This window comes from Arachis duranensis, chromosome 6 (assembly GCF_000817695.3).
Source record: "Arachis duranensis cultivar V14167 chromosome 6, aradu.V14167.gnm2.J7QH, whole genome shotgun sequence".
In the NCBI taxonomy this organism is placed as follows: Eukaryota; Viridiplantae; Streptophyta; class Magnoliopsida; order Fabales; family Fabaceae; genus Arachis; species Arachis duranensis.
The window spans coordinates 16,684,047-16,710,774 of record NC_029777.3 but is presented as its reverse complement, the minus strand read 5'-3'; the positions used below and the strand labels follow the sequence as shown (position 1 = coordinate 16,710,774).

The window sequence follows — 26,728 nt, the reverse complement described above, 5'->3', positions numbered from 1 at the left end:
GACGTTCGATTTCTACTCGTCATGTTGAAGCAATCTCTTCGTGTCAACTATGAGCCTCACTGTTTATTTCTCTTATGCACACTTGGCTTCTTTATTTGTCTGTATATACTGCTATGAAACACTTTAGACAACGTACAATTCAAAATCTAATTATCTTCTATTTTAAAGATAAATTTCAAGAGTATAACATAAATTTTTAAAATCTTTTAGATATTCAACACATTAAAAATATAAAAAAATATTGTATTTAATAAATTTTAAAAAAATATTTTTTATAATATTTTTAGAATTTAACTAACATGCATCTTTNATACATGTTAAAAAGACCCTTAATTAAACAGCAAATTTTTCTTACCTTGTGAAATAAATGAGCATAAATGTTGAATAAAAAATATTAAATGATGAGAGAGAGGGGTAATAAAAAAGATGAATTTATGGGGGAAGAGAAGCTGGTTTTGGATAATGAAAAGTTACCTCATATTCATGGAATATTTATTCAAATGGAAAAAGGATTAATACAAATATACAATGATAGATTGAGAGAATTAATTACTATTAAATTTACAATTTTTATCAATTATAAATTTATTATTTTAATTTAAAAATAATTAGATATTTCTTTTATTTTACCAATCTCTTCGTTTAGAGGTGTTTAATCGCATATGAATATATTCATATTTATATTTCTTATATATATATATAAAAGTTTGCACCCTAACTTAAATATAACTAAAGTCAAAATACTTCTAGTAATTTTCTTAATCTATATTTTCAATTATAATTGAACACTTATTTTAAATTAGGATGTGTTTTTTCTTCTTTTTTTTTTCTTTTTAAAGGTGTTTATTGTTAAACAACATATCGATTAAGAGCAAACAATTAGTGATAATAGACATTTGTCCAAATATTCAAGAGTACTATACATGCTATGTTTGTCCAAATAATTTACCTAGATATGAGCCTAACAGACAAAATAATTATCATTTTACAAACATAACTTATCATATATGTTACATAGAAGTATAGAACTTTTTGATATAACTCATCGAGCAAAATTCTCAACCTTGCTAATAACCATGTGGTTGAACAAATTTGACTCTTCAACTCGATGCTTCCATTGTCTCACTACTATTATGGTCCTTAAGAACAACTTGAACTTAGCATGAGCTGTGTTCTTTGGTAAAGCCGAATTTGTGCCGGACCAGTCATTGAACCGCCACATCAACGTCGTTTAAAAAAGCATAGCACATATCTCAAGGCGGCGGTGGCACACTCGAAGGCTCATTGGAACCAGTGCACTTCCTTAAAGCAGCCCTTATTTCCTTCAACATCTCCTTTATCTTGATACCCTTTCTGCAAGAAACAACTCGAATTTTCATCTTACAAGATCCTGGTACTATGAACAGCATGATATAAATTATATTTATCAAGTTACTACAAATGTGATTTGTAATGAAGAAAAACAATTTCCCAGAACATATCCATATATTATATGATGATCAAAGAATTTTGTGTAACTTCCTGTGTAAAACACTGGTAAATACAGTAGTAATATAAAACAACGGGTCAAGCACTTACAGAACACTAACTCCAACAACCGAGAGAGGTGGTGGATAGTCCTCGAGCGCTTTCTCCGGCAGGTCACCTTCATCAGATGATGATTCATCCGGAACTTCCGGACTTGGTTTCGGTTCAGAAGCTGTGCTATTGTTGCCTATTTTCATAATTTCTTCAGAAAGTGATGAAAGCCTGTTCTTTGCCTGGAATTATTGTTAGCCACATGTTAATCACCATAATTTTTGCATGTCACAAGACTGTCTCACATATCAAACTCAAGAATTTAGGTCCTAAACTCGTATAGCTATGAGTTGTCTGAGTTAATTTGAGAGTTTGATAACCTAGTGGAACCAGGTTCCAGTCATAGAAACTGCTGATCCTGCCACAAAGGTAAGGCTAAGGAGTAAGGACTATTGACCCTTGCGGCCTCACCTAACCCAAAAACAAACTTAAGAAAGCCTTTTCTCAATAGGTAAGGTCCAGTACATGGATCCAATATGCCATTGGATCTTATCCATGCACAACCCTGCATAGATCCAAAGACATCATTGCGTTGTGGCCATGCATAGAGATTTCACATAGTTTTACGTTAATTGTCGCAGTCCTAACACAATCCTCATCCTTTAACCCCAAACGATGGAGCTTAATGCATTGAGCGTGGGAAGAGGGAACTATATACCTCGGATAGGTCAATCTTATTCAAAACAACAATGTATGGTCTTTCAAGGTACTCGGGATTATACATGCGCAACTCCTGCAAAAACAAAATCACCATTTGACAGAGCACGAACTTAGCAACACTACTGAAAGGGAAAGAAACACATTATAACGAGAAAAGCTTCTGCACACTATATGAACCAGAGTTATATACACATCATGCTAGCTATTAAAAAATAAATTAATAAAATAATTAAATAAATAAAAAATATTATAGGACTTTGAAAATCATGTTTTTAGGAGGAAACAAGTCAGCACATAAAAAGCAATTGTTCAAGTAAATTCATTCTAAGTGTTGCTCGAGTTGAGTCTTTAAGAGCATAAATAAATAAATAACAGGTAAAGCAATTGAACCAACAAAAAAATCCTGAATAAATAAATATGATCAATGACGGAATACAAGATACATACTTCTCTAACAGTTCTGTAGTCATTTATAGGGTTCTCAGCGGCCGCATCAACAACATGAACCAACACTCGAGTCCGCCTCAGGTGCCTCAAAAAATTGCGGCCAAGACCCTAGAAGATAAAAAGCTTTCAAATTTAGCATCAATATGGTTTAAAAATTACAATGGAGCCACTTCAAGAGGAAAAGACATATATAATACCTTCCCTAAGTGAGCTCCTTCTATAAGGCCAGGCAAATCTGCCAACGTAGCTTCAGATGAATACATCCCTGCCCCTAAGGTAGGATCACCGCCAAGGCGGCCGAGGTTTGGCATTAATGTTGTAAATGGATAGTCAGCAATGTCAGGTTTTGCGAGTGTAATCGCTGCCAGAAGTGTCGATTTTCCAGCATTTGGAAGTCCCTAAAACAATATTTACTTCATCATTGAGCATATGAATTGCACCTTAAGCAGTTTTCAACAAGAAGTTATTCTAGAGCCAAAAAAGTTTCGCTTGGACTATACTAAAGACCCGTTTGGGAAGCTTCAAAAGTAACTTTTTTGAACTTTTGACTTATGCAAAGTAGTAGCATTAATGTCTGGTGCAATTTTTAAAACCAAATTGCAGCTTTTTAAAAAGCTATTTAGGAGCTTATAGTGAAGTTAAAAAAATGACTTCTATCATAATCCTACTACTTTTTATCACATTTCTATAAAATAAACACTTTTAGAACTAAAAATCCAAATACAAAATAACTTATTCATAAGCTACTTTTAATATAGTCATTTATTGTTTAATCTATTTTTTTAAAAGGGGCTTAATTAAGCTGTTTACCCAAACTGGGCCTAAATCATGATAAATTCAATATTTTAATTTTTAGCAATCTCAGCATTGTCTAATTTAATAGGGCATTGTGCACAGGCATACTCACAACTAGACCAACATCGGCAACTACTCGCAGGATCAACTCCAATTTAATTTCTTCCCCAGGCTGACCGTGAACTAATACCTGTAACAGTTGTTAAATACAAGTTTTACCTTACAGTAAGAAAGTAACACAGCTTGCTAATGCACAGTGGCATCAAATCAGGCAGAAATTTCATATCGCCAACACATGTTCATTTCTTGAATCTTGATAAAGCCTGATATGAGAATTCGTAGTTTCTAGATACTTTTTTGGTGATAAAAAATATACTCATTAATCATATTACGTATTCCACAATTCAATTTTTTTTTACCCTAAAAGCATGTAACTGACCCCTCCTGGGGGAATAAGGCTTTGTTGTTATTGTACAAGTTATTCAATTAGAGTAAAGGAGAGTGTAACTATAAGAGGCTGCTAATGATATCTTTCTATGGAATACAACACCAAAAATATCTCCAAGTGCAGAAAAAGACTCAACACACTTCACCTTATCAGATTCATCTCTCATCACGTTAGTTGTCAAAGTCATCATCCTTTTCTTTTGATGCTGTGGAACTTCTAACAAACTAATCTGGGCAGGGAATGATAAAAGAAATATATATTCAGAGTAAAATAAAACAACAGAAATAAACTCTCTGTATTTTCCAGGGAAGAAGAAAAACAAAAAGTTGGCACCATGATATTGCAAAATAAATAAATAACTAACTAAATTCTTATGCCACACAAGTAAAAAAAAAATGAAATTACTTAAATGTATATATGAACTATGTTGATCTAATTATTCCATTTCATCATCAGCTTGATATGGAGCTAAAGTCATTAATCAATCAAATGCATCTGATGCAATGATTCTCATTGTAAAGCAAACCTTCAAATGGAGGAAAAGAGAAAGAAGCATATTACCCCTCCTTGTCCACCCCTAGCTACAAGAACTTCATCGCCAGGTTGTGCTAGATCAGCCAACGTCTTCCCTCGTTTGTTTTTCACAACTGTACCTGTCACATTCATGAACTCAATGAGGGACATAAGATTTAGTTCTTCAAATTACTTTACAACACTACATTTGGTTTCTTCACATACAACACCGTACTACCGTAGAAGACTGACAATAGTCAATTCAAAACAGAAACATTGTCATCAACAACAAGAACTAAATCTTGACTCATTAGGCGAAGTGTCAGCTACATGAATCACATGACACAGAACTCTTCATCCAAACAAAAACAAAAGAGAAACACCCTTATCATCAACAACTAATCCATGTCTTACCAAGCAGTGACACCATAGAGTCTTGTAACAAAACATGCTCACATTTAAAGACACAGACACATATATATCAATAGAAACAAGAGCATTACAAACCTACAGGCACAGGAATGCGCAAAGTTGGGGCCGTGATTCCATTACGCAACAGTGAACTTAACACACCCATTGCATCAACATTTCCACCACGCTTAGCATTGTACCTTCCCTTGTTGTGAAATTCCAACAATGTGTCCTTTCCCTCATCTGCGTAGATAACCACATCACCACCATGTCCACCCATTGGGAGTATGAGTGAACCATCAAAGTCCCTCTTCAAGGAGCTTTTCTTCTTAACTATGTTGCACGATTACATAAATACAACAACTTATGAAAATGTAAACAGAGATGTATATTCATTATTAAATAAAAAATATTTATACATGATATTGAATATTTATAATAATCTTAATCAAATACTTATATTAGCTTTCTTAATAATTATTTTAAATATGATAGCTTGTCCCAAATAATAGACAGTATATGACTATCATAGACAGAATGAAGAATCCTATCTTTTAGTTCAAAAATTCCTATCTCGATGTATATTAGCATACAATACGCGTATACATGAGCAAAATTGATGCATTTGTGTGGCATGAATTGTCCCAAATAATAGACCCCATGATAATAGATAGAATAAAAAACCAATGTGTTGGTTCGAAAAATTAGTCACAAGCAAAGAAATCTAAGGTAGCAGCAAATTCGATGCATATACACAGAAAAATTGAACTTTATTTTTCTTACTCTTGTCCTTATCCTTCTTCTGGTCTTGTTTTGTTGGTGATCTTTGAGTATTGGGGGCATTGAGTATAGCTCCATGCCCACCATCACCAGCACGAACGGTAATGAAAACTTGGTCAAAGTACTTGTGAGGTTCCTTCATCAACGTCATTGAATTTGAATTTGATGTTGAAGTTGAAGGTGCATTGGAGCTGATAAATCTGCACCGTACAGCATCTTTCCATCTATGCTTCTCAAACTTATTGCATCTACTTTGAAATCGTATGTTCCTTTCAACAAACACATGGTGAGCAAGTGATCGTTAAGAACAAAAAATTAAAGATAATAAATTATTATGTAAAATGATACCTTTGTGGAAGTAAGGGAGTGGAGAAGAAGAAGGTAGATTCGAAGGAATGAAGATGAAGTGTGGAAGATGAAGATGAAGGAGGGGAAATTATCGGAGACACCATTATCATTATCCGTTTTCGGCAGAAACTAGTTCAAAGTAGAAGAAAGAGGAATAAGGGGACGAGGTTGTGTTCTAATGATTAGCCAATTCACCTTTTTACCCTCTACAAGTAGTGGGCTCTGGGCTGTGTAGTTTCGCTCCTGTTTTAATTGGGCCTAAGCCCATTTGTTTACATTAGGTGTATATATTTTTATTAATAATATTTTCATTAATAATATGACAAAAAATATACCAACGCAAGTTGGCACAGATGGATGAGGGTCTGTGTCTCTTAACCATCTCTCCCGGATTCGATACTCATTAGAGGATGAGAATGAAGCTTGCTTGCTTGGGAGGGTTGTGCCTCTACAGTACCCGAGGAATTAATCATCAATCTTTATTTTTAATTAATAAAGCCAAATCATTTTTTTTTTCAAAAATAAAGTTTATGTTTTGGTCTTTAATGTTAGAATTAAATCTTAATTTAGTTCCTAATGTTTTAAACGGCATATTTCAGTTTTAAAAAATTTTAAATAGATTCAATATTATTCTACCATTAAATATGACTCGAATAATTAATAAAAAAAACTTTTATATTAATAATCATTGGTAGATCGATTTTATTTACATACTAAAATTAAATATTATATTGATTTTTAAATATATTGATTATTCATATTAAATTTAATTATAAAATAATATTAAACTTATTTAAAATTTTAAAATGTTAACAATTAAATTAAAATTTAGTCCAAAGTTAGGAATTAAAATACTACTCTAATTTTTTTCCAAATCAAAAACATTTGCAAATGACCACGTGAAAGCGAAAATGAATATGGACTTGAAATTGGGCCGTATACCAATTTTTGTTGACCTTTACTATATTTAATGATTAAAAATTCCACAATGTATTAAACTTGATATGTTAAATTGTTAATTATGATATAGTTATGATTAACTTATATTTTTTAAAAATATTAAGATGCAATTTGCAAAGCATTTGCCGAATTTATTGGGGTCTAAGGCATGAATAAGTGGTGACCAGTTTTTTGGTTTCAACGTCCTATTTTTCATTTGTTGCTAAACGAAGAAGAATCATCAAAGAGAAAGGTTAATAATTGTTTTTATTTGGAAGAGAAAAATTAGAAATGGCAGAAGGACAAGTCATCCCTGTTAAAAGCCTTCAGACATGGAAGGATCAACTCAAGTTAGGAACCGATTCCAAGAAGCTGGTATTTATTTGACAAACTTCTAATAACATTTTTTTTAAAATATTTTTTGGGTGGAAAGATTTGTATAAAGTTAATGAAATGATTTCAAAATTTAATAATTAATTTATTATTTGAACAGGTTGCGGTGGATTTCACAGCTACTTGGTGTGGTCCATGCCGTTTCATTGGTCCAGTTTTTGCAGATCTTGCTAAGAAGACACCCAATGTAATCTTTCTTAAGGTGGATGTAGATGAAATGAGGGTAAGCATATCATATATTCATATATATTTATGGTGTCACATTAATAATACAAGGTGAAACTCATACAGTTTGTCTTCACTTGAAGTTGATAGTTAAGAATTATTCGATGATAATTTAGTTAAATTTATTAAATCATTTAACAGTTCTCAAGTATCAATTTCATATGAAAACGAGACATGAGTTTTCACTGTAACGGAATCATAGAAACAAATTAAAATTAAAGAACACTTTGGTTTGTTAGGATATTGCTGAGGAATGGGGAGTAGAAGCAATGCCAACCTTCATATTCTTCAAAGAAGGCAAGGCAGTGGATAGGGTTGTTGGTGCCAAGAAGGAAGAACTAGAACATGCAATAGCCAAGCATTCAGCTTCGTATTAAATTTGTTGTAATATCAATCCCTACTTTTTAGACCCGATTTCCTTATTATTCTCAAAATAAGATAATTCTAGATGGTTACTATCAATGAAGCTTTTGGTAACATTGCTGCAATAATTTTTTTAGTTGACCTGGCTCTTTATATTATTTTACTTAAGTTTGATTTGATAAAATTTTATCAAAAGATATTTCTGTTAGGAATTTAAATTTTCAGTATTACGAAATTTAAGAGATGGGTCTATTAAACAAATGATTAACAAACAAGATAATAGGCAACTTAACATGGTTTAAAAGAAATCACAACCTTAATCTCTTAATTTTCTCTCTTTCAACTTAGATACATTAACATTCAAGTACAAATAAATTTTGTATTCAATCACTTGTGGTCCATCTTGATGATAGATCAAAGTTATATCATAGAAAATATGGATATAACCAAATCAATGATTGAGCCAAGACTATGTACCATGTGAAGCTCAATTATCACATATATGATATGTAACTACTAGTAGCCACTCTTTATTCCCACCAACATTATCTACCATTTAATTTCCAGCAAAAGCCAGAGAGAACTTCAAAAGAAGACATGCTATGTATATCATAATTATTATTCATAACTATATGAATGACCCCACTCACCATTTTGTATGCTCATATTCAATGTATTGTCCTCTTTACCAAAGATATTTTCCATGGATTCCCACCTAATTCCTCAAAAACTACTATTAAGTTCTTTGTTGGCTTTAACCATGATCTTGGAACATGATACCTACAAAATTATCCAAAGCAGAAAATGGGGTTATGTAAGTCTGGTATTACATTGTCCACTATGATAACAAATAAGGTAACAATATCTAGGGTGTGTTTCTTGTTTTTCTGGTTAAAAGTGACTTTTATTTATCTAAATGTTATTAAAAAAAAAGAAAAAGAAAAAGTTTTCCATCATTATTCTAGCATAGAGAGTAATTGCTAATCACAAAACCAAAATGTGCACACCATTATGCATGGTTATAAAAATCGAACTCAATCAGTTAGTTTAATTGGGTTAATTGGAAATCGGTCATATGATCAGTTTAATTTAGACCAACACTAGTTGCAAAAAACAGGTTAAAGAATCATTTTTTAAAAATATATATTATATAAAGATATATTATTTTATTATATCAGATTACACTTCGATTAAAGGTGTAAACCTTTAAATTTCTATTATTTTATTATTTCAATGACCGATCAGTTTTCAAAACCTTGCTATTATGTTACTCTACACAAGTGCAAAAAGTCAACGGCTTGCACACAAGTAAATATTGAAAGTGATTTGTAAGGCAAAAACACAGGTGCAGTCAATTTTACAGGAAGCTGATAACTGAGAGCCATTAAATGATTTGAATGATTTGATTAAATTTTTATCTAACGATTTTAAGTTATCAACTTCACGTGAAGTTAACTGCCACCAATTCGTAAACACGCAAGAAAAAATGAAAAAAAAAAAGGTACCATCTTTGAGTTGGTTGTTCACAACCAAGTTGGCATTTTGCAGGTCTATATGTGCCAGCATAGTTGCAAGAATTGCATTGACCCTTTGCATAAACCATCCAATATCTTCCTATGCTTTGTCCATTGATCCATACTTGACCCTTTCCCATGCTTCCAAGGTCCAATGCCAATGGTTCATTTCCATCAGGTGCATTGAAATATGCCTGAAAAGGTTCCAATTTCAGTATATTTGAACCAACCAATTATTGTATTATTTAAAAAAAAAACTATAACTCCATTAGCATGCTATTGTTTTTACCTTGTGCCATTTCAATTGGGGCTGGTTTTGAGTGGCTAGTGACTCTCTAACCCAATCAACAGATGAGACCTTAATTGGAGACACCAAATTCATAGCTTCTCCTTTAAGACCAACCTGTTTATGAATACAATACATTATTTTATATTCAAAGAACACTATGTATATATGAAGAAGCAATATAAAAAATCAATGATACCTGGTAGGACCACCTTTGCCATGTCAAATCTTTCTGTCCATGATCGAGACCTTGGATGGAAACTCCGGAGATACCTGTCTTCCATGTTTCATAACGGAATCCAACATTCTAAGACAAAATAATGAATTAGTAATGAGTGCATGTTGAATTAAACACTTGACGTAGAGTACAAGTAATGGAGTACTAACCGGCAATCCAGCAGCTATGCTGAGTAGTGCTATTTTATTTGTTCCGGCATGGAGGTTGACAGGGCCATTGAATGTGAAACTTCTTCTTTCCATTGTCCCAAAAGCAGAACCTACAAATTGTCCATTCACAAATACATGGACCGCGTCGCCTTCCGAATGCACATTGATGCTAGGCTTGTGTCCGCCTCTAAGAGAGGATTCTGATGAACTAATGTCAACGCTGGAAATGAAAACAGAAAATAGTTGAGAAATGCACAAAAACTAATAATTTTTCATAGTTAGAATTGCCAACATTCAATCAGAATTTTAGCTTTACCTGGTAATGTACCACAAGTAGTCACTAGTGTCTCTGGTAACACTTATCTGTTCCTTAAGACCAGAACCTGAAATCCTTGAAGATTCCTCTAAAGAATTCACATCCTCATCATAGGTCTCCCATGATAAGAATTTTGAATTGCTAGGTAACATTTGTGCTGCTGAAGGTTTAGTCCTCACCTTCATCAAATTCATATAACAATAATCGAATCAGTAATTTTATGGGCCGGACTTTGTTGTTGTTGTGATGGGCTAATACTTACTCTTGCCGTGTTGAAAACATCTGTTTTGCAATCAGGAAGAATGCTTATGGACCAAGCAGGCAAGTCATAGTGTCTGCCATTGAAGGTCACTCGAGCTGCAGAATTCGAGTGGTAGTTTGACAGAAAAGCGGCACAAGTTCTTCCAGAAGAGAATACATGAGCCTGCAAAAAGAGAAGGATCATTGAAAGGGTAGTTTATTTGTATATACAACTTAAAAGTTGAAATACCTGCTCATATGTTCCTAAAGGTTTAACAACAGGATCTGAAGAAACCAAAGCAGCTTCACATTGCTTAATAGCTTCATGAAGATCCTTCAAATGACTGTATTTAGGTTCTCTAATCAATCCTGAACCATCCAATTACATGCTCAGTAAATTGAGGAATAAACAAAATCATCAAAGAAGATATTAATCTCACCATATTCATCAATTGGAGCATCATAGTCATAGCTTGTAGTAATGAATGGGCCTCCAGCTGATCTTCCAAAATTGGTTCCTCCATGGTACTATCATCAACAATTAAATTATATGATATACCAATTTAGTTAAATCGAGAAAATAAATTAGCAAAGGTGACCAACCATGTAGTAATTAAAATATGAGCCTCCACTTTGAATAAAACGAGCAACTCCAAATGCTAGATCCTCAACAGGTCGTTGGTAAATTGGTCCACCAAATTCAGTAAACCTAATAATTCAAATAAAAAGAGTAAAGAATTAAGAAACTAATTTCATCAACACTATTATATTATTATTATATCATAGGTATCTTACCAGCCACTCCAAGACTCAGTCCAAAGTTTAGGCTTGTATGGTTTGTTTGGAGTGAAATAGTCACAGTAGAATCCGTTACAAGTATTTATCTGTAGTGAAGAAATAAAATGAAATGAATTTATAGATATTTGCATTTTACTCCCTAAACTTTCTCAAATTGCATATTGACCTTGTAAGCAAAATTTTCATCAATGGTTACTAAAATTCCATTTTTATTTTTGAAGGACTAAAGTGAAAATAGTGTAAAGCTTAAGGACTAAAGTGCAATATATGAACTCACAATAGGATCTGGGGCATCATCTTCTTTGCACATAACCCAAGGGACTCCAGTGGCTAACCCAACAGCCATTCTTGCAGCCCAGTTTACATATGAATGACCAGCTGCTCCAAGTGACTTGCTTTGTGCTCCATATTCATTCTCAATCTACCAATTCAAAATAATTTTGAATTTCAAGATGTAACATAGTGAAGGTACATTTGGACTCTGTTTTCATTTTTTATTTTCTGTTTTTAAAATGTTATAAATGGGAGGTGAAAACAAAAATAAGATTTATGGGTAAATTATATTTGTATTTTCATTTTTTTTTAATTTTTAATATTTTCTGTTTTTAAGATTTTGAAAATAAAAAAATAAAAAATAAAAAATAAATTTTGTTTGAAGAGAAGACAAATTATGTTTTCTGGTTTTGAGACGTTTAATAAGTGCAACATAAGATCCAAAGATGTTGAGAAATCACAACACAAACCAAAATTCACAATTAAATTATTCCAAACTACAGTAACACACATGTGTAGGGTTAATTTTGGACAAGAACTTGAGTCATGTGATAAAGTGAGAAGAAGTTCATACCTGAGAAAGAATGATAGGGCCACCCTGAGATTGGAATAGCTTCTCATTCTTCATCATTTGGACAATTTTCTCAGTGAATCTATGCATCTTTACCTAAGAATAGAGAGACAACAATTAAATCAACTCAAAAATCACATAACATTCATTCCATTTTTTTTTTTTGGGAAAAACTATGAAGTTCCAGGTTCCAACCTTAAAAGGACCATTATCTGTTCTGAAACTGATGCCAGGAACATATTTCAACCAAACAGGAAATCCTCTACACAATAACACCATTAAAAAAGTATAGATTTAGAATCACATTCACATTAAATATTCATACTAAGAAATAAAATAAATAAATAAAAAGAAACAACAACATTAAAGTGTATAGTACTATATAAACAAAATTAGAAAAACAAAATTTGAAGTTGAGAATGAATGAAAATGTACCCAAAATTCCACTCAGCACAAACATAAGGACCAATCCGAAGATGAACATAGAGTCCCACTTTCTGCACTGTCTTAATGAACCGTACAAGATCATATCTTCCTTCAAAATTATACTGCAAAATTAATTTAAAAAAAAATAAAAATAATAAAAAGGAAAAAGGGTGTTAGAAAAACAGTTAGAGTTTGAAAATTTGAGCTCCAAATGGAAGATCCATAGTAGTTATATACATTGCCAGGAGAAGGTTCATGAACATTCCAGAAAACATAGGTATCAATTACATCAAGTCCTCCATTTTTGGCCTTTGTTATCAGATCCTCCCACATCTAGAAAAACCAAAAAAAACACAAACATGAATGTGAGAACATAACAAAGATCATGTTTTTACAAACACAAAGATGAAAAAGATTGTGACTTTACTTCTGGGGTGCTTCTAGGATAGTGAATGGAGCCAGATATGAGGATTCTTCTTTGGCCATTGATAACAATGGCTTTTTTATCATAGGTCACACTGCATTGGATCAAATCACACCCCACAAAAAGTACACACATGAAGAACAAGAATCTAAGCTTGGAAACTGAGTTAGTTTCCATAGCTTATTAATTATTGAAAGAGTTCAAGTTCAAGAAGTACAGAGAGAGAAAGAGAGAGGAGTTTAGTTCTGAAATCTGAATCTAACTCAGATATATGAACATTGTGCTTGTGTTTGAATTTATGTTAGTAGTACTTGGTTGTTAATAGTAACAATAGTAATAACTATACACTGAAAGTTTCACAGAACATGTCAGAGAATTTTTGTATTTTATTATTGTTTTTTGTTTTGTTTTGATGTTTGGTTTGGTTATGTGTCTCTCTGATGAGAGTGTAGTAATAAAGAAAGTGATTGCTTTTCAAATTTTGAACATATTTTATTATTATTATTATTTTTTTTTTCAGAAAAATCTTGTCATGCGCATATTAAGGAACATATTGAAGTGTTGTCACAGATACAATGAAGAAAGATCATCATTCTTTTATTTTTTATGGAAAAAGAATTTTCTTTTTGTTATAAAATCTATGCAAAGTTATACTGTCTGGTTCTTTCTTGAACAAATAAATGTAATATTTCTATAATTATATTGATGTAAGAATGCTTGTAAGGTATTATTATTATTAACTAGTTTTTGTTTTTATTTAATATTTTTCCATTAGTTAAGGGGTGATAATGGCATTCAACTCCCACCTAATGAGATCTTGAAAGGGTAGATGTAGATTGTCCTATATATCCCTTTAATTAATAGAACAAATAATTTAAATTTTACAGTACCTCACTCTCCATTATTTAATTCTGTGGCATCTAAATCACATGACAACTACCTTACTCTCCATATTAATGATTGAGAATAATTAAGTTAAAATTGGATTGGGTTTACTTTAATTATTATGTCATGCTATTATTACTTTTTTCATTTTCAGATAGTTATGTCTTTTAATACACCGGTTTATCTTTTTTTTTTTAAGATTTAGCTAATATTTGTCTTTAAAGTACATGATAAACTTATTATTAATAAAAATTTTAAGTCTTTTTTTAATAAATACAAAATAAATACATTAAAAATTTTGATTTTTTATTTTTTTAATAATTTTTTTTAATTTATAATCTTAACATATATTTTTAAAATGTAAGATAGATATTTTTTTTGGGCTATAGAAATTAGTGAATTAAATGTATCCATTTATTTAATTAAAATGATTTTTTAAAGAAGAATCGTATAGAATGATTAATTAGCAATGTATCACTTTGAATACACCACCGTGTTGGATTCAAGATACTTGTTGATAGATCGATCAACTTTTCTTTTGTAAATAAAACTTCAATAAAACCTCATTAAATGTATCAAATTCCTAATGATAACTCATAAGATCCGAAAGGTAAGCCATCAAATAAAAAGAGTTTAATTAAAAGTTTAAAACTAAATATACCATAATAATACCTCTTGTATGTCTTACGTTTTTTATTTGGGAGGAAATGAATGAAAAAAATACTCATCATTTTACAACTATATTATTTATTAAAAAATTATTAAATTAATTATTTATATAAATAATATATTAAAATATAAAAATATACCTATCATAAAATAAAAATATTACAAACAATTTAAAAATTATTTATCCATAAATATATAGTGATTGATTTTTAATTTATATATAACAATATTTTTTTTTTTACAAATTTTAGGTACATAGTGGTGGTGGCTGACCCTTACCCCATTTTCCATCATATTCGCTCCTTGGTTTGCATGTGCAAATAAGATCCATTATCCTCACCAAAACAATTTATTAATTATTCTCATTATATTATAAATTATATTCCACGACAAATTTTATCTTGTATGACTGATCTGTTCTCTTTGTATGTTCGTGAAACCATTTATTTCTTTTTTTTTTTTTCCTTTGTGGGGTTTAAGAGGTTGCTTGCTTGCTTTCTTCCATGTGCCATGCCCATGCATCATATATATTATTTGATTTTTTTCTTATTTGTGGTCTCGTGATTTTGACTACCCTCTAATTTTCATTTGTCTTATTTTTTTATTTTTTATTTCTCAACCAAAATCATTATAAAAGGAAAGGTTCTCACGTTAGCTTTGATGAATAACTGATACTTGTTGTTGTCAAGTTGATATATGAGGAAAAGTGGAAAACAAATCATCCTAAGGAATGATTGATTTAGAAATGTAATTAACTTGGAATAGAAATTAAATACGTTATTTATACTTTTTTTTTGTATAATAATAATAGTACGTATTCTTTTACTTATAAATATCCTTGTTTCACTACAAAATACACGTTAAATAACAACGATTTTTTGATAGATTTACGACAGTTGGAGTCCAAAACAGTCACAAATTCATAAAATTTAGAATGGAGTTTAATTATGCAATAAGAACCGCACCAGCTCAATCGATTTGCGACATTTTGAAAAAATACCGATAATTTTTTATTGCTAAGTCCCGTTTCTCTTATAGATATCTTATACAATTTTATACTTCATTTGATAGTAAATTACTCTATACCAAATAAAATAACTACAATACAAAACATTTCTTTTTTATATATGTCAATCATTGATGATTTAGTTTTAGTGCTAATTTGTCACATCATTTTGTAAATTGAAATTTATAATAACCAAAATTTAAAATGAAAATGAAAATAATAATTTCATTTTATATGAGAAAACATGATGAAAAGGCTCAACTCACTATGACATATACATTTAATATGCAAATAATAAGATAGAATAAAAGTTCTTAGTTCCTTATGTTTTAGATAGGGGTGTCCGCATATCAGATCGGATTGGATAAGGCCGAAAATTCGATCCGATCCGCACAATTTTCATCGAATTGGATTGAATATGATATATGCGCTTTTTAGTGCCAAATCCGATCTGATCCGATCCGCAAATGTGCGAATCAGATTGGATCGGATATCGAATTTATTTGTATAATTAAACCTTCTCTTTTTAATCATATTTTTATGTAAAAAAATTCAATAAAAATATTTCATTTATACTTTTATTTATTTATTTTTAATTATTATTGTGCGGATCCGTGGATCGAATACGTGGATGTAGAACAGATGCGAATATTTAGCGCGGATCTGCAGATACGATCCGATCCATAGACACCCCTAATTTAAGATGCCAAACTAATTAATTATGAAATATAGTACATAATTAACAGTAGAGGAGCAATAATAATGTTAATTACTTGATTTGTCAAATGATTGTACTATATATATAATATAGAGCATTACAAATAAATAAATAAATAAATTATAAAAAAACACTTGCCAATAACAATATACAAACAAATTAATTAAGAGCATAGTTCATCTACCTAAGGTCTTATTTAGAAGGATTAAAGCGAAAATTTCCATATTCCTTTTTTTTTTCTCTCTTAGTGGAGTGTTATTATTGCCATGGATTTGTCCTCCTTTGTGCTTCCAATGAATAAATGACACTATATAGAAGTGGTTATTATTGGTAGATTATGATGTCACATAATAAATATAGAAATATAGGAATATAAAGAGTACACATGTGCAAACACCATCATTGTTCTATTTTATTTATTTATTTATTATTTTTATTAAAAAGTAATTTTAGTGATCTTCGGATGAGTCTCATCCAAAGAAGGAAAATTGACGATTGTTGATGTAAACTCATCAGATGTTGACTTTTATTTCAATCCAGAATTGAAAATTCCCCTATATATCTTATCAGGCTTTTTATTTATTTTATTTATTTTACTTTAATTATTCCCTATACTATAGCTGGCATCACGTTTCTAATTAGATTTTTTTTTTAAAAAAAAAGAAAAAGAAATATACTAGCATTAAGCAACTATTATCACGGCTATTATAATTAAGTGCCTTAATTCACAATTTGAAAATCGAAAGTACTTTCAACTACTATCAATGCGTTAGTTGTAATAATTGTAACAAGTACTATATAAAAGTACTATACTATATACATGAATAAATCTAAGACAAATAAATCTATATATACCAGACATTAATTCATAATTTTATTGTATTTTAATTTGTAACTTTATACCAAATTAAACATTTATATAATCCCCCATACCTAAAAATAAATAACTAATAACAAACAAGTATATATAATAATTGGAGAGACAATGAAGACATCATGGCAATTGTTTAAGATAATGTTACGTATATAAAAAAATTAATTATTAAATTAATTATTCGTATAAAAAATATATAAAACAACAATATATATATAGAACTTCAAAGAAGAGTGGAAAAGATGGATATATGGATATTGTTGTCTTTCCCTTTACGTCGGTGCAAGCTACACATTGAATTGAAAATAAAAGTTGCCAAAGAAAAAGGTGTAATAAATTAAGGACCATGTATATAGGGTAGGAACATCATTATATGTTTTTGATGAATGGTTGCGATGGCATGTGGTGACCCTAGGTTGATAAAATTGTGTAACCCTAATCATAAGCTTCATGAATGAGGTGTATTGTTTTGTATTCACTTTTACTCTTCCACCCCCGCCCCAAAAAAGAAATCAGAAGAGAAAACAAAGGAAAAGGATGGAGGATAGTGCTTCTTTCAATTTAAAGTGAGTATATGCTTTTGAGTCTCTACCATGCTTACAAATATATTAAAAGGGTTATCCATATCCATGTAGGATAAATTGATTATTCATTAAATCTATATATTATTTCTAAATTTATTTTAAAAGCAAAAATTTTATTATCTGTATATAAAAAAATAGATATTAAATTATTCATTATATATTTATAGATAAATATATATATATTGTTTAATTTATTTTTAATATATATTTTATATTTTAACATATATTTTATATAGATAACTGATTTAGTGACTAATTTTTTTATATAATATAATTGTTTTAAGTAGAATATGGGCAAAAATAAAATTAAATATGCTAATACGTTATTATATTTGAATGTGTTTGAACGTATTTAAAAAAAATTATTTATTATTAAGATATAGTCAAATGTAGAAAATAATTATTAAACAAATAGCAAACACATACCATGTGTAAAATATTTTCTACTTTTAATTTGAACGGTTATTTTCTCAGGTATTGAAATTTAGAGAGTTTTCTCTTTTTCCTCCCCAATATTGTTTTGGAGAGTCAAAATGTATAGTTGTTTGAATAGGAAAGCTCTTTAACTAAAATATAATGCATTTTCAAGTTGTAGGGTTAGATCTTCATCATTCTTTTTCTCTTGCCGACACACTAATAATACAAAAAGGTTTGGTATCTAAATCAAACTAGACAGTATAATAAAATCTTTTCATTAATTAATTTATCAAAGTATAGAAGATACATGAAACTATGAAAGATTCACTAATGTTGTGTAATTTGTTATTTGTTATATCAAAACATGAGTGTATAGGATGCACTATTAGCTAAAGTTAACATTTAATAGAAAGAAATTGGAAAATAATAACCTTCAAATTGCACCTTTTTATAGGATATATACTATATAATAATTTGTATATTTTCTGTATGTGAAAAATTGAAAATAGATCTTATCGACAATTATTTGTTGAAAATACTCACATGCCTATTGAAGTTGTACATAAGATACAGAGACACTCATTGTCAAAATAAAAAAAAAAAAGAAAGAAGAAAGACTCGTGTAATTTCTGTTTTTCTCTCTGTTATGCATAGGAGAAAGCGTCTTATTTGTTTTTAAATGACAAAAATGATGGAATGGATAACAAAAAGGCCTGAAAAGAGTCAAACAAATTGGGCTAATACACAGAGGCCCATTAAGGATTAACATATCAATATTATTGGATATTTCCATAGACACTTGTTTCTTCGGAAGCTAAAAACAACTATATACAAGTTTGCAAATGGATGATATTCAATTGTCAAAAGGTAGAGGCTTTTGTAGATCAACGAGTTCCATTCTCCTTTGGCGTCACCGACCTTCTTCTTTAACGTTTGGAGGATGACTTTGTTTGCGGTCCTGCAAGTCCGTTTATTTGTGGGTGTTCCACTAAAGAGAAATAGTGTTTAATTTTGAAATCCTACAAAAATATTGCTAAGTTTTGATCGATGAATTGTCGACCATTGTCAATAATAATTTCATGTGGTATATCGAATCGGCAGATAATATTTTTTCATATAAACGACTGTACTTTATCAGCTCCGATTTTTGTTAAAGGTAAGGCTTCGTTCCATTTTGAAAAATAATCTATTACTACGAGTAAATACTTTACCTGGCCGGAAACTTTTGGGAATGGTTCGAAGATGTCAAGCCCCCTATTTGTGAAAAGGCCAGCTTACCTCTGAAGTGTGTAATAATTCGGCTGGATTGTGTATAACTGGGGAGTGCTTTTGACAGCTGTCGCATCTTTTGACTTTGTTAATGCAATCTTATTTTAGTGTTGGCCAGTAGTACCCAACTATGGTTATTTTGGATGCTAAGCTCATTCCCCCTACGTGGTTGCCGCATACTCCTTCGTAAGCCTCGTCCATGATGATGTTGGCTTCTTCTTTGTCTATGCAGCGTAGCAAGGATTGAGAGAAACCTCTTTTGTAAAGGTTGTGTCCTATTAAGCTGTAAGATGATGCTATCTTCTTGAATATCCTTAAGTCTGTCAGTCCTTCTGGAATGTCTCTGATTTGCAGATATCGTTTGCATGGTGTTCTCCAGTCGCTTTCTTGTGATATTGAAAAAATCGAGTTGTTGCTGAAGCTCAGCTCAGCTATTGTTAATTGAAATATGACAGATTCTTGCTTATTTTTCCTAGTTGTTGCCAATTTTGATAGTGCATCTGCTCGGGTATTCTGTTCCCGAGCTATGTGTGTGATTTCTATTAAATGAAATTGAGACATAAGGTCTTTTACTATTGAATAGTATTTTTCTAATAAATGATCTTTTACCTGGAACTGTCTTGTTACCTGTTGTACGACTAGTTGTGAGTTGCAGTATACTTGAAGGTGGGTGATGTTGAGAGATTGTGCTAGTCTGAGTCCGGTGAGCAATGTTTCATACTCAGCTTGGTTATTACTTGCCTTGAACGTGAACCGAATTGACTGTTCAGTATGTAGGTCGTGTTTGTTCGTGAGTAATACACCTGCTCCAAATCCTTTTGAATTTGAAGCGCCATCAACGTATAGTTCCCACGTGTAATCCTCCTCTATTTGTTCGGCTAGTTCAGCTACAAAGTCGGCCAAGAACTGTGCTTTCATAGCCGTCCTTGGTTCGTAGGTGATGTCAAATTCTGATAGTTCGATTAAACATTTTGTCAATCTTCCAGAGACCATGGACCTTGATAGAAGTTGGCATATAGGTTGGCTAGTCTTAACCACAATTGGGTTGCTTTGAAAATAATGCCGTAATCATCTTGCTGTGACTATCAGTGCGTATGCTAGCTTTTTCATTGGTGGGTATCGTAGCTCGGCATTTTGTAATGTTTTGCTGACGAAGTATACTGGATGTTGATGTCTTCCTATTTCTGTAACTAAGACCGAGCTTATTGCATTAGTAGAAATGGATAGATAAATTAGTAAAGGTTTACCTGGCTCTGGTTTTTGCAGAATTGGCGGAGATGAAAGTATTAATTTGAGTTTTTGGAAAGCTGCTTTGCATTCGGCGTCCCATTGGATTCTTCATTCCTTCCTTAGTATGCTGAAGAAGTGTTGGGAATGTGTAGAAATTGCTGGGAGGAATCTAGATAAGGCAGCTAGTCTGCCGTTGAGTTATTGGACTTCCTTCACTGTTGGAGGGCTTCTCATCTTTATTATTGTATCACATTTTTCAGGATTAGCTTTTATTCCTCTAGATGTCAACATGAAACCGAGGAATTTGCCTCCTTTTACCCTGAATGCACATTTTTCGGGATTTAGTCGCATGTTATGCTTCCCTAGTTGTGTGAAGATTTCTTCAATATCCCGTCCGTGATCTTCGAGTTGTTTTGTTTTTATGACCATGTCGTCGACGTATACCTCAAGATTCTGTCCTATTTGTTTGTTGAAAATTTTGTCTATAAGTCGCTGGTAGGTAGCACCTGCGTTCTTTAGTCCAAAGGGCATTACTTTATAACAATAGTTTCCCATCTCAGTGATAAATGCTATTTTATCCTGATCTTTGGGGTGCATTAGGATTTGATTGTACCCATTACAACATTGGATAGCCAGGTTGTGAAGCGTAGCTCTTTGATGAAGCCGGCGTCTAAGAGCTTCTGGGTTTCTTGTAGGCAGGCCGTCCTTTTTTCGTTTCCCATGTTTCGCTTCTTTTGTACTATAGGTCAGACCTTGGGATCGATCTGTAGCTTGTGGCAGATAAAGTTTGGATCAAGTCCTAGCATGTCAGTAGGAGTCCATGCAAAGAGGTCAGCATTTCTTTGCAGTATGTTTGTTACGTGTTCTTTAATACCTGCAAGTAATGAATGGCTAATGTAAGTGACATGATCGTTATTAGAGTCTAAGATGACCTTCTTGAGGTCGTCGGTTGGTGAAGGTCGGTTATGCAGGTCCTCGCGAGGGTCAAGGTCGGCGGTCTCGGATATGTTTAACACTTGGAGGGTTTCTTTTTGTTGACCGGTCTCCGTGTTTCCTGCTGTTTTGATTTTTAGGCTCTCATTGTAGCATTGTCGAGCCTGACTTTGATCGGAATAGACGGTTTCCGTTTTGTCGTCATTTGCCTAAAATTTGACACAAAGATGGACAGTAGATACAATGGCACAAAAAGAGTTTAATGATGGTCTGCCGAGGATTATGTTATATGGGCTCGGGCAGTCGACGACCAGAAATAAGACATCCTTTGTTCTGCAAAGAGGGTGGTCTCCTATTGTCATCTGCAACCAAACGCTCCATGGGATGGAAACTCGTTCTCTTGAGAAACCGACCAATTCGCCTGAAGAGGGTTGTCTTATGTTTGCGCTGAGCTTCATTTTTTGGAAGGTGGAGTAGAAGAGGACATCTGTACTGCTTCCAGGGTTGAGGGGTACTTTTCGTACAAGGAGATCTCCAGTTTGTATTGATATCACTACGGGATCATCAAGGTTGGTGGTCTTGGGCTTGTGATCATTCTGGTCGAACAGTATTGTAGGTGTAGCCGGCTGTTTTGTGGTTGTTTTCTCTATTCTCTGGACGGCTAGCATAGCTCTGTAACTTCTTTTTTGTGCTGAGTTTGTATTCCCGCCTCCGGCGAATCCGCCTGAGATGCAGTTGATGATTCCTCGTGTTCGGGGTGGTTGGGGTCTTGTTTTTTCTGTGGCATGATGGTCTCCCTCTGATTGGTGGTCGGTGTTTGTTTGTGTTTGAGTTTGTTTTATTTGGCCGCTAATGTACTTGTCCAGGTGACCTTGTCTGGCTAACCTTTCGAGGAGGTCTTTGGCGATCACACACTCGTCGGTTGTGTGGCCAAATTTTTGGTGGAAGGCACAGTGTTTTGTTTTATCAATGTATCTTTGGTCCTGATAGGAGCCCGCTCTACTAGGTGGCTTGATGATCTTGGCATTCAGAATCTCCTTAATGATGTTTTCTCTTTTTGTGTTGAATTGAGTGTAGGCGTCATATTTTGGGGTTAGCTTGAAGGGCTTCTTAGTGTCCTTATGATTTGGCGTCTTAAGGTATTTCTCGTCTTCTCGCCGAGGTGGAGGTCTTTCTGCTCGCCGAGCTTCTATGAATTCCTCGATTTTCATTTGTCCTGCTGCTTTTTCACAGAATTCATCCAAGGTCTTTGGCTTTGTCACCGCTATTGTTTCTTGGAATTTTCTTGGCCTCAGGCCGCTCTTTAACGCGTGAAGGTGTACCTTGGGGTCAAGGTCGGGTATCTCCACGGTTGCTTTGGCGAATCTGGTCATGTAATCTTTTAAGCTTTCGTGTTGTCCTTGTTTGATGGTGTTGAGGTAGTCTGACCCATGGACATATATTCTTGAGGCTGTGAAATAGTCGATGAAGGACCTTGCCAGATCCTCGAAGCTAGAGATGGAACCTGCAGGAATTTTTGAGAACCAGAGTAAAGTAGCACCATCTAGATAAGTTGGAAAAGAACGACAAAGTACAGGGTCCGAGGCACCGTTAAAGAACATCATGGATTGAAACTTTTTTATATGCACCCGGAGATCGCCGAATCCTTCATAAGGTTCGAGTCCTGTTGGAAGTACAAAATTTTTCGACATTTGAACACTCATGACTTTCTCGGAAAATGGGTTGTCCAATGTGAGCTTTTCCTTTGGGGGAGTAATCTCCAAAGACTCGGCTTCTCAAGTATGGGAGGAATTCCCATTAGGAGCTTTGGACGACTGCTCAGCTATTTTTCGGACCTCAGCTTGTAGATTCGCGATCATGGCCAACAGCTCCGCTTGCGAGGGTTGTGATACCTCGTTGTCCGTCATTGGGCAAAAATAAAAAACCTACTCAACAGAGAAGGAAAGTGGTAGAAAAAGGTGGGGTTAGTTGCTTAGGACTAAGGGCCCTACGGTGGGCGCCAAATGTTCCGTATCAGGATACTTCCTCCGAGCTATGACTCGAACAAGTGTCTCCTCGGCCGATTGCTTCATTCTCAGGAAGAACTCCTTGGAATTCCGTTGACGTCGGCGTGGAACCTGCAAAAGAGACTCCGACGCCCAAGTCAGTAAGTTTCTTGAGAATATAAAAAGCTTTGAAGATAAAATCGGTATGTGATTTTGTGATATAGCTCAGTCTCGATGGAACTGACTTATCTGCGTTTGTAGTTGCAACTTGTTTATATAGACTTTAGAGGACTGAGCTTTGTAACGCTATGATGAGAGAACTGCTCGGGATTCTTGGGTTTGTTTTCCGTATCTTTGATAACGTCAAATAATGGTGCGGAGATCCTTGCGTTGGAATATGCTGAGGTGTCATTTTTGGTTGCGTTTAATGCTCGGTCAATAATTCTGTAGCCGAAGTTATTGGTATGGTACAACTATAATTTTATTAAAGAATAAATTACCATTTGTATCCATGAAAGATACAAAAGCTGACAAATATATCCATATAAGAATAAAACAACAATTGTACCCACGGAAGATAGCTTCTGTGTGCCAGGAATACCCTAACGGACCGATTGTGTAACTAACGTCCGGGTACTCTTGGCACACAGAAGCCATCTTCCGTGGTACCCATGAACTTTATGAACGCTGACAGAAGTACCCATTAAAAAAGGAAACTAACGTTGTATCCATCAAAGATGAATTCCGTACGACAAAAGTACCTAAATCCAAAATTTATGTTGACTTTTTAATAAAATTCCAAAATTAACCCCACGATTATCTTCAACCCCTCCTCTCTTCTTTCCCAAATCTCAAACACCTCCATTGCCTAAAAAACCTAATCTCAATACCTAAAAATTCTAAATTATCATTTTCTCAACCCTAATCTCGATACCCCTTTTAACAAATTTCAACCCTCTCTTTATTCTTTTCATCAATTTTACTACTTGTTTGGGATAAGAAGAGACAAAGAACAACAACACAAACAAGAAAATTCAAACTATAGAGACCCCAGAAGCATGAAATTCTCTTTATCTTCTTCTACTACTTCTGCTGCTTAGAGAAATTCAAGTAATTCTAGAGTTCTGTGTCACAATCCAGCTACCATTCCACCAAATATTTCTCCAGCTGAAGCAACTTGGTTGCAATCTTTCTACAATGAGACAGAAAAGAAGCAGAACAAGCATGCCATTGCTGTTGCTGCTGCTACTGCAGCTGCAGCTGATGTTGTTGTGGCAGCAACACAAGCTGCAGTTGCAGTGGTTAGGCTCACCAGCCATGGAAGGGGTACCATGCTTGGTGCTGGACATGGGATTTGTGGTAAAATTGATGAAAAGAATAAATAGAGGGTTGAAATTTGTTGAAAGGGGTATTGAGATTAGGGTTGGAAAAATGATAATTTGAGATTTTTAGGTATTGAGATTAGGGTTGGGAAAATGATAATTTGGGATTTTTAGGTATTGAGATTAGAGTTTTTAGGCAATGGAGGTGTTTGAGATTTGAGAAAGAAGAGAGGAGGGGTTGAAGATAATGATGGGGTAATTCTGGAATTTTATTAAGAAGTCAACATAAATTTCGGATTTGGGTACTTTTGTCGTATGGAATCCATCTTTGATGGATACAACATTAGTTTCCTTCTTTAATGGGTACTTTTGTCAGCGTTCGTAAAGTTCATGGGTACAAATGGTTGTTTTTCCATTTTATTAAAGAATAAATTACCATTTGTATCCATGAAAGATACAAACGCTGACAAATATATCCATATAAGAATAAAACGACAACTGTACCCACGGAAGATAGCTTCAGTGTGCTAGGAATACCCTAACGGACCGATTGTGTAACTAACGTCCGGGTACTCTTGGCACACGGAAGCCATCTTCCGTGATTATAATTATCGTTTTATTCTTATATGGGTACATTTGTCAGTATCTGTATCTTTTATGAGTACAAATAGTAATTTATTCTTTTATTAAAATTAGTTTACATTAACCAAATAATTATAAAAATTTGATAAATTCTATTTAACTCTCTAAATTTTAAAGGATAAGATACCCGTGTGACATGTCATATTATTATTGTATGAAATGCGTTAGCTTATCGTAATTAAATTTAATATTTTAAATTAAATATTATTTTTAAAGAATTTTTATGCATTAAATACATGATATATATTAAAAACTAATGATTTAATAGATGATATAAGTAAAGAACTTAAAAAATAAGAAGTATGAATATTCATATCTATTTCTTAAAAAAAATCCTTCCTTATTAATACTTGATCTACCAACAAAAACAACAAGCCAAAATATACACATGTCATTTTGAAGAAGCAACAAGGAAACAACTCTCAAATATACTAAGTTTATTATTATCATAGTGCATGCATCCAATTAACTTTAGTATTTCGATAATGTTAAGTAGTCCAAGAAAAAAATAAAATTTTATCTTATTTAATATTTATTAATTATTATTAATATTAATAAATTTTGTTTGTTATTAAACATTTTTGTTATCCGATAGATATGTATCTTGAAAAAATATATATCTTGAGGTTATAACGGCTATGTACGTGTGATATATATATATATATGTTGTGTCTCTGGTGGCTATACCAGTGGTGGCTACAAATAGCTATGTGTTGATCACGCAATAGGATGATAACACCTGAATTGTGAGAGTGTATCATTAACGTTTGATTAACATAGTAAACAATAACTTGTGTTTTTTTTACGCAGTGTCGTGACTTTTTTTTTCTTTTTTTTTTCTTTTGGAAGATGCTTGTTGTTTTTTTAATTTTAGGTTTTAATCAGTTTTTAAATTTAAATAATATTATTTAATTAAATTTTAATTAAAATATATTTTTATTCTGTAAATAAATATATTAATAATTAAAATTAATTTAAATTTTAAATTTTTTTATTTTTTACCCATTTCGTAAAATAGATATTTTATTATTTTTTATTTTTTTATGCGTTTTTTTTTTT

The 26,728-nt window shown here is 32.6% G+C and overlaps 3 protein-coding genes across 3 annotated transcripts; 1 reads left to right on the top strand and 2 right to left on the bottom strand.

Moving 5' to 3' along the window:
• Positions 1–865: 865 nt before the first annotated feature.
• Positions 866–6,161, bottom strand: LOC107493105 (probable GTP-binding protein OBGC2). The gene is made up of 11 exons (XM_016114179.3): positions 5,981–6,161; positions 5,636–5,901; positions 4,949–5,185; positions 4,490–4,581; positions 4,074–4,157; positions 3,593–3,670; positions 2,883–3,083; positions 2,686–2,793; positions 2,237–2,311; positions 1,579–1,760; positions 866–1,353 (listed from the first exon to the last, which is right to left on the bottom strand). The coding sequence occupies exons 1-11, from the start codon at positions 6,088–6,090 to the stop codon at positions 1,254–1,256; spliced, it is 1,533 nt and encodes a 510-aa protein (XP_015969665.1). The 5' UTR covers positions 6,091–6,161; the 3' UTR covers positions 866–1,253.
• Positions 6,162–7,091: 930 nt separating this feature from the next.
• LOC107493106 (thioredoxin H1-like) lies at positions 7,092–8,015 on the top strand. The gene is made up of 3 exons (XM_016114180.3): positions 7,092–7,294; positions 7,413–7,535; positions 7,777–8,015. Exons 1-3 carry the CDS (start codon positions 7,211–7,213, stop codon positions 7,912–7,914), a joined length of 345 nt encoding a protein of 114 aa, XP_015969666.1. The 5' UTR covers positions 7,092–7,210; the 3' UTR covers positions 7,915–8,015.
• Positions 8,016–8,197: 182 nt separating this feature from the next.
• LOC107493104 (beta-galactosidase 5) lies at positions 8,198–13,478 on the bottom strand. Its single transcript, XM_016114178.3, has 17 exons — positions 13,139–13,478; positions 12,949–13,044; positions 12,721–12,833; positions 12,481–12,547; positions 12,289–12,381; positions 11,719–11,862; positions 11,439–11,527; positions 11,247–11,352; positions 11,084–11,171; positions 10,894–11,012; positions 10,666–10,827; positions 10,404–10,582; positions 10,088–10,307; positions 9,900–10,007; positions 9,704–9,817; positions 9,406–9,608; positions 8,198–8,680 (listed from the first exon to the last, which is right to left on the bottom strand). The coding sequence occupies exons 1-17, from the start codon at positions 13,310–13,312 to the stop codon at positions 8,569–8,571; spliced, it is 2,187 nt and encodes a 728-aa protein (XP_015969664.1). The 5' UTR covers positions 13,313–13,478; the 3' UTR covers positions 8,198–8,568.
• Positions 13,479–26,728: the final 13,250 nt, after the last annotated feature.

Bases quoted from the DNA above. Each gene is read 5' to 3' on its own strand.
- LOC107493105 (XM_016114179.3), bottom strand. From the start codon at position 6,090: ATGATAATGGTGTCTCCGATAATTTCCCCTCCTTCATCTTCATCTTCC. The intron at 5,902-5,980 runs GTATCATTTTAC...GTTTGTTGAAAG, and splicing joins ACTCCCTTACTTCCACAAAG to GAACATACGATTTCAAAGTA. The intron at 1,354-1,578 runs GTAAGTGCTTGA...TGTTTCTTGCAG, and splicing joins GTTGTTGGAGTTAGTGTTCT to AAAGGGTATCAAGATAAAGG.
- LOC107493106 (XM_016114180.3), top strand. From the start codon at position 7,211: ATGGCAGAAGGACAAGTCATCCCTGTTAAAAGCCTTCAGACATGGAAG. The intron at 7,295-7,412 runs GTATTTATTTGA...TTATTTGAACAG, and splicing joins GAACCGATTCCAAGAAGCTG to GTTGCGGTGGATTTCACAGC. The intron at 7,536-7,776 runs GTAAGCATATCA...TTGGTTTGTTAG, and splicing joins TGGATGTAGATGAAATGAGG to GATATTGCTGAGGAATGGGG.
- LOC107493104 (XM_016114178.3), bottom strand. From the start codon at position 13,312: ATGGAAACTAACTCAGTTTCCAAGCTTAGATTCTTGTTCTTCATGTGT. The intron at 11,863-12,288 runs GTATGAACTTCT...TTGAATTGGTAG, and splicing joins GCCCTATCATTCTTTCTCAG to ATTGAGAATGAATATGGAGC. The intron at 11,172-11,246 runs GTTGGTCACCTT...TGTTGATGATAG, and splicing joins CATATTTTAATTACTACATG to TACCATGGAGGAACCAATTT.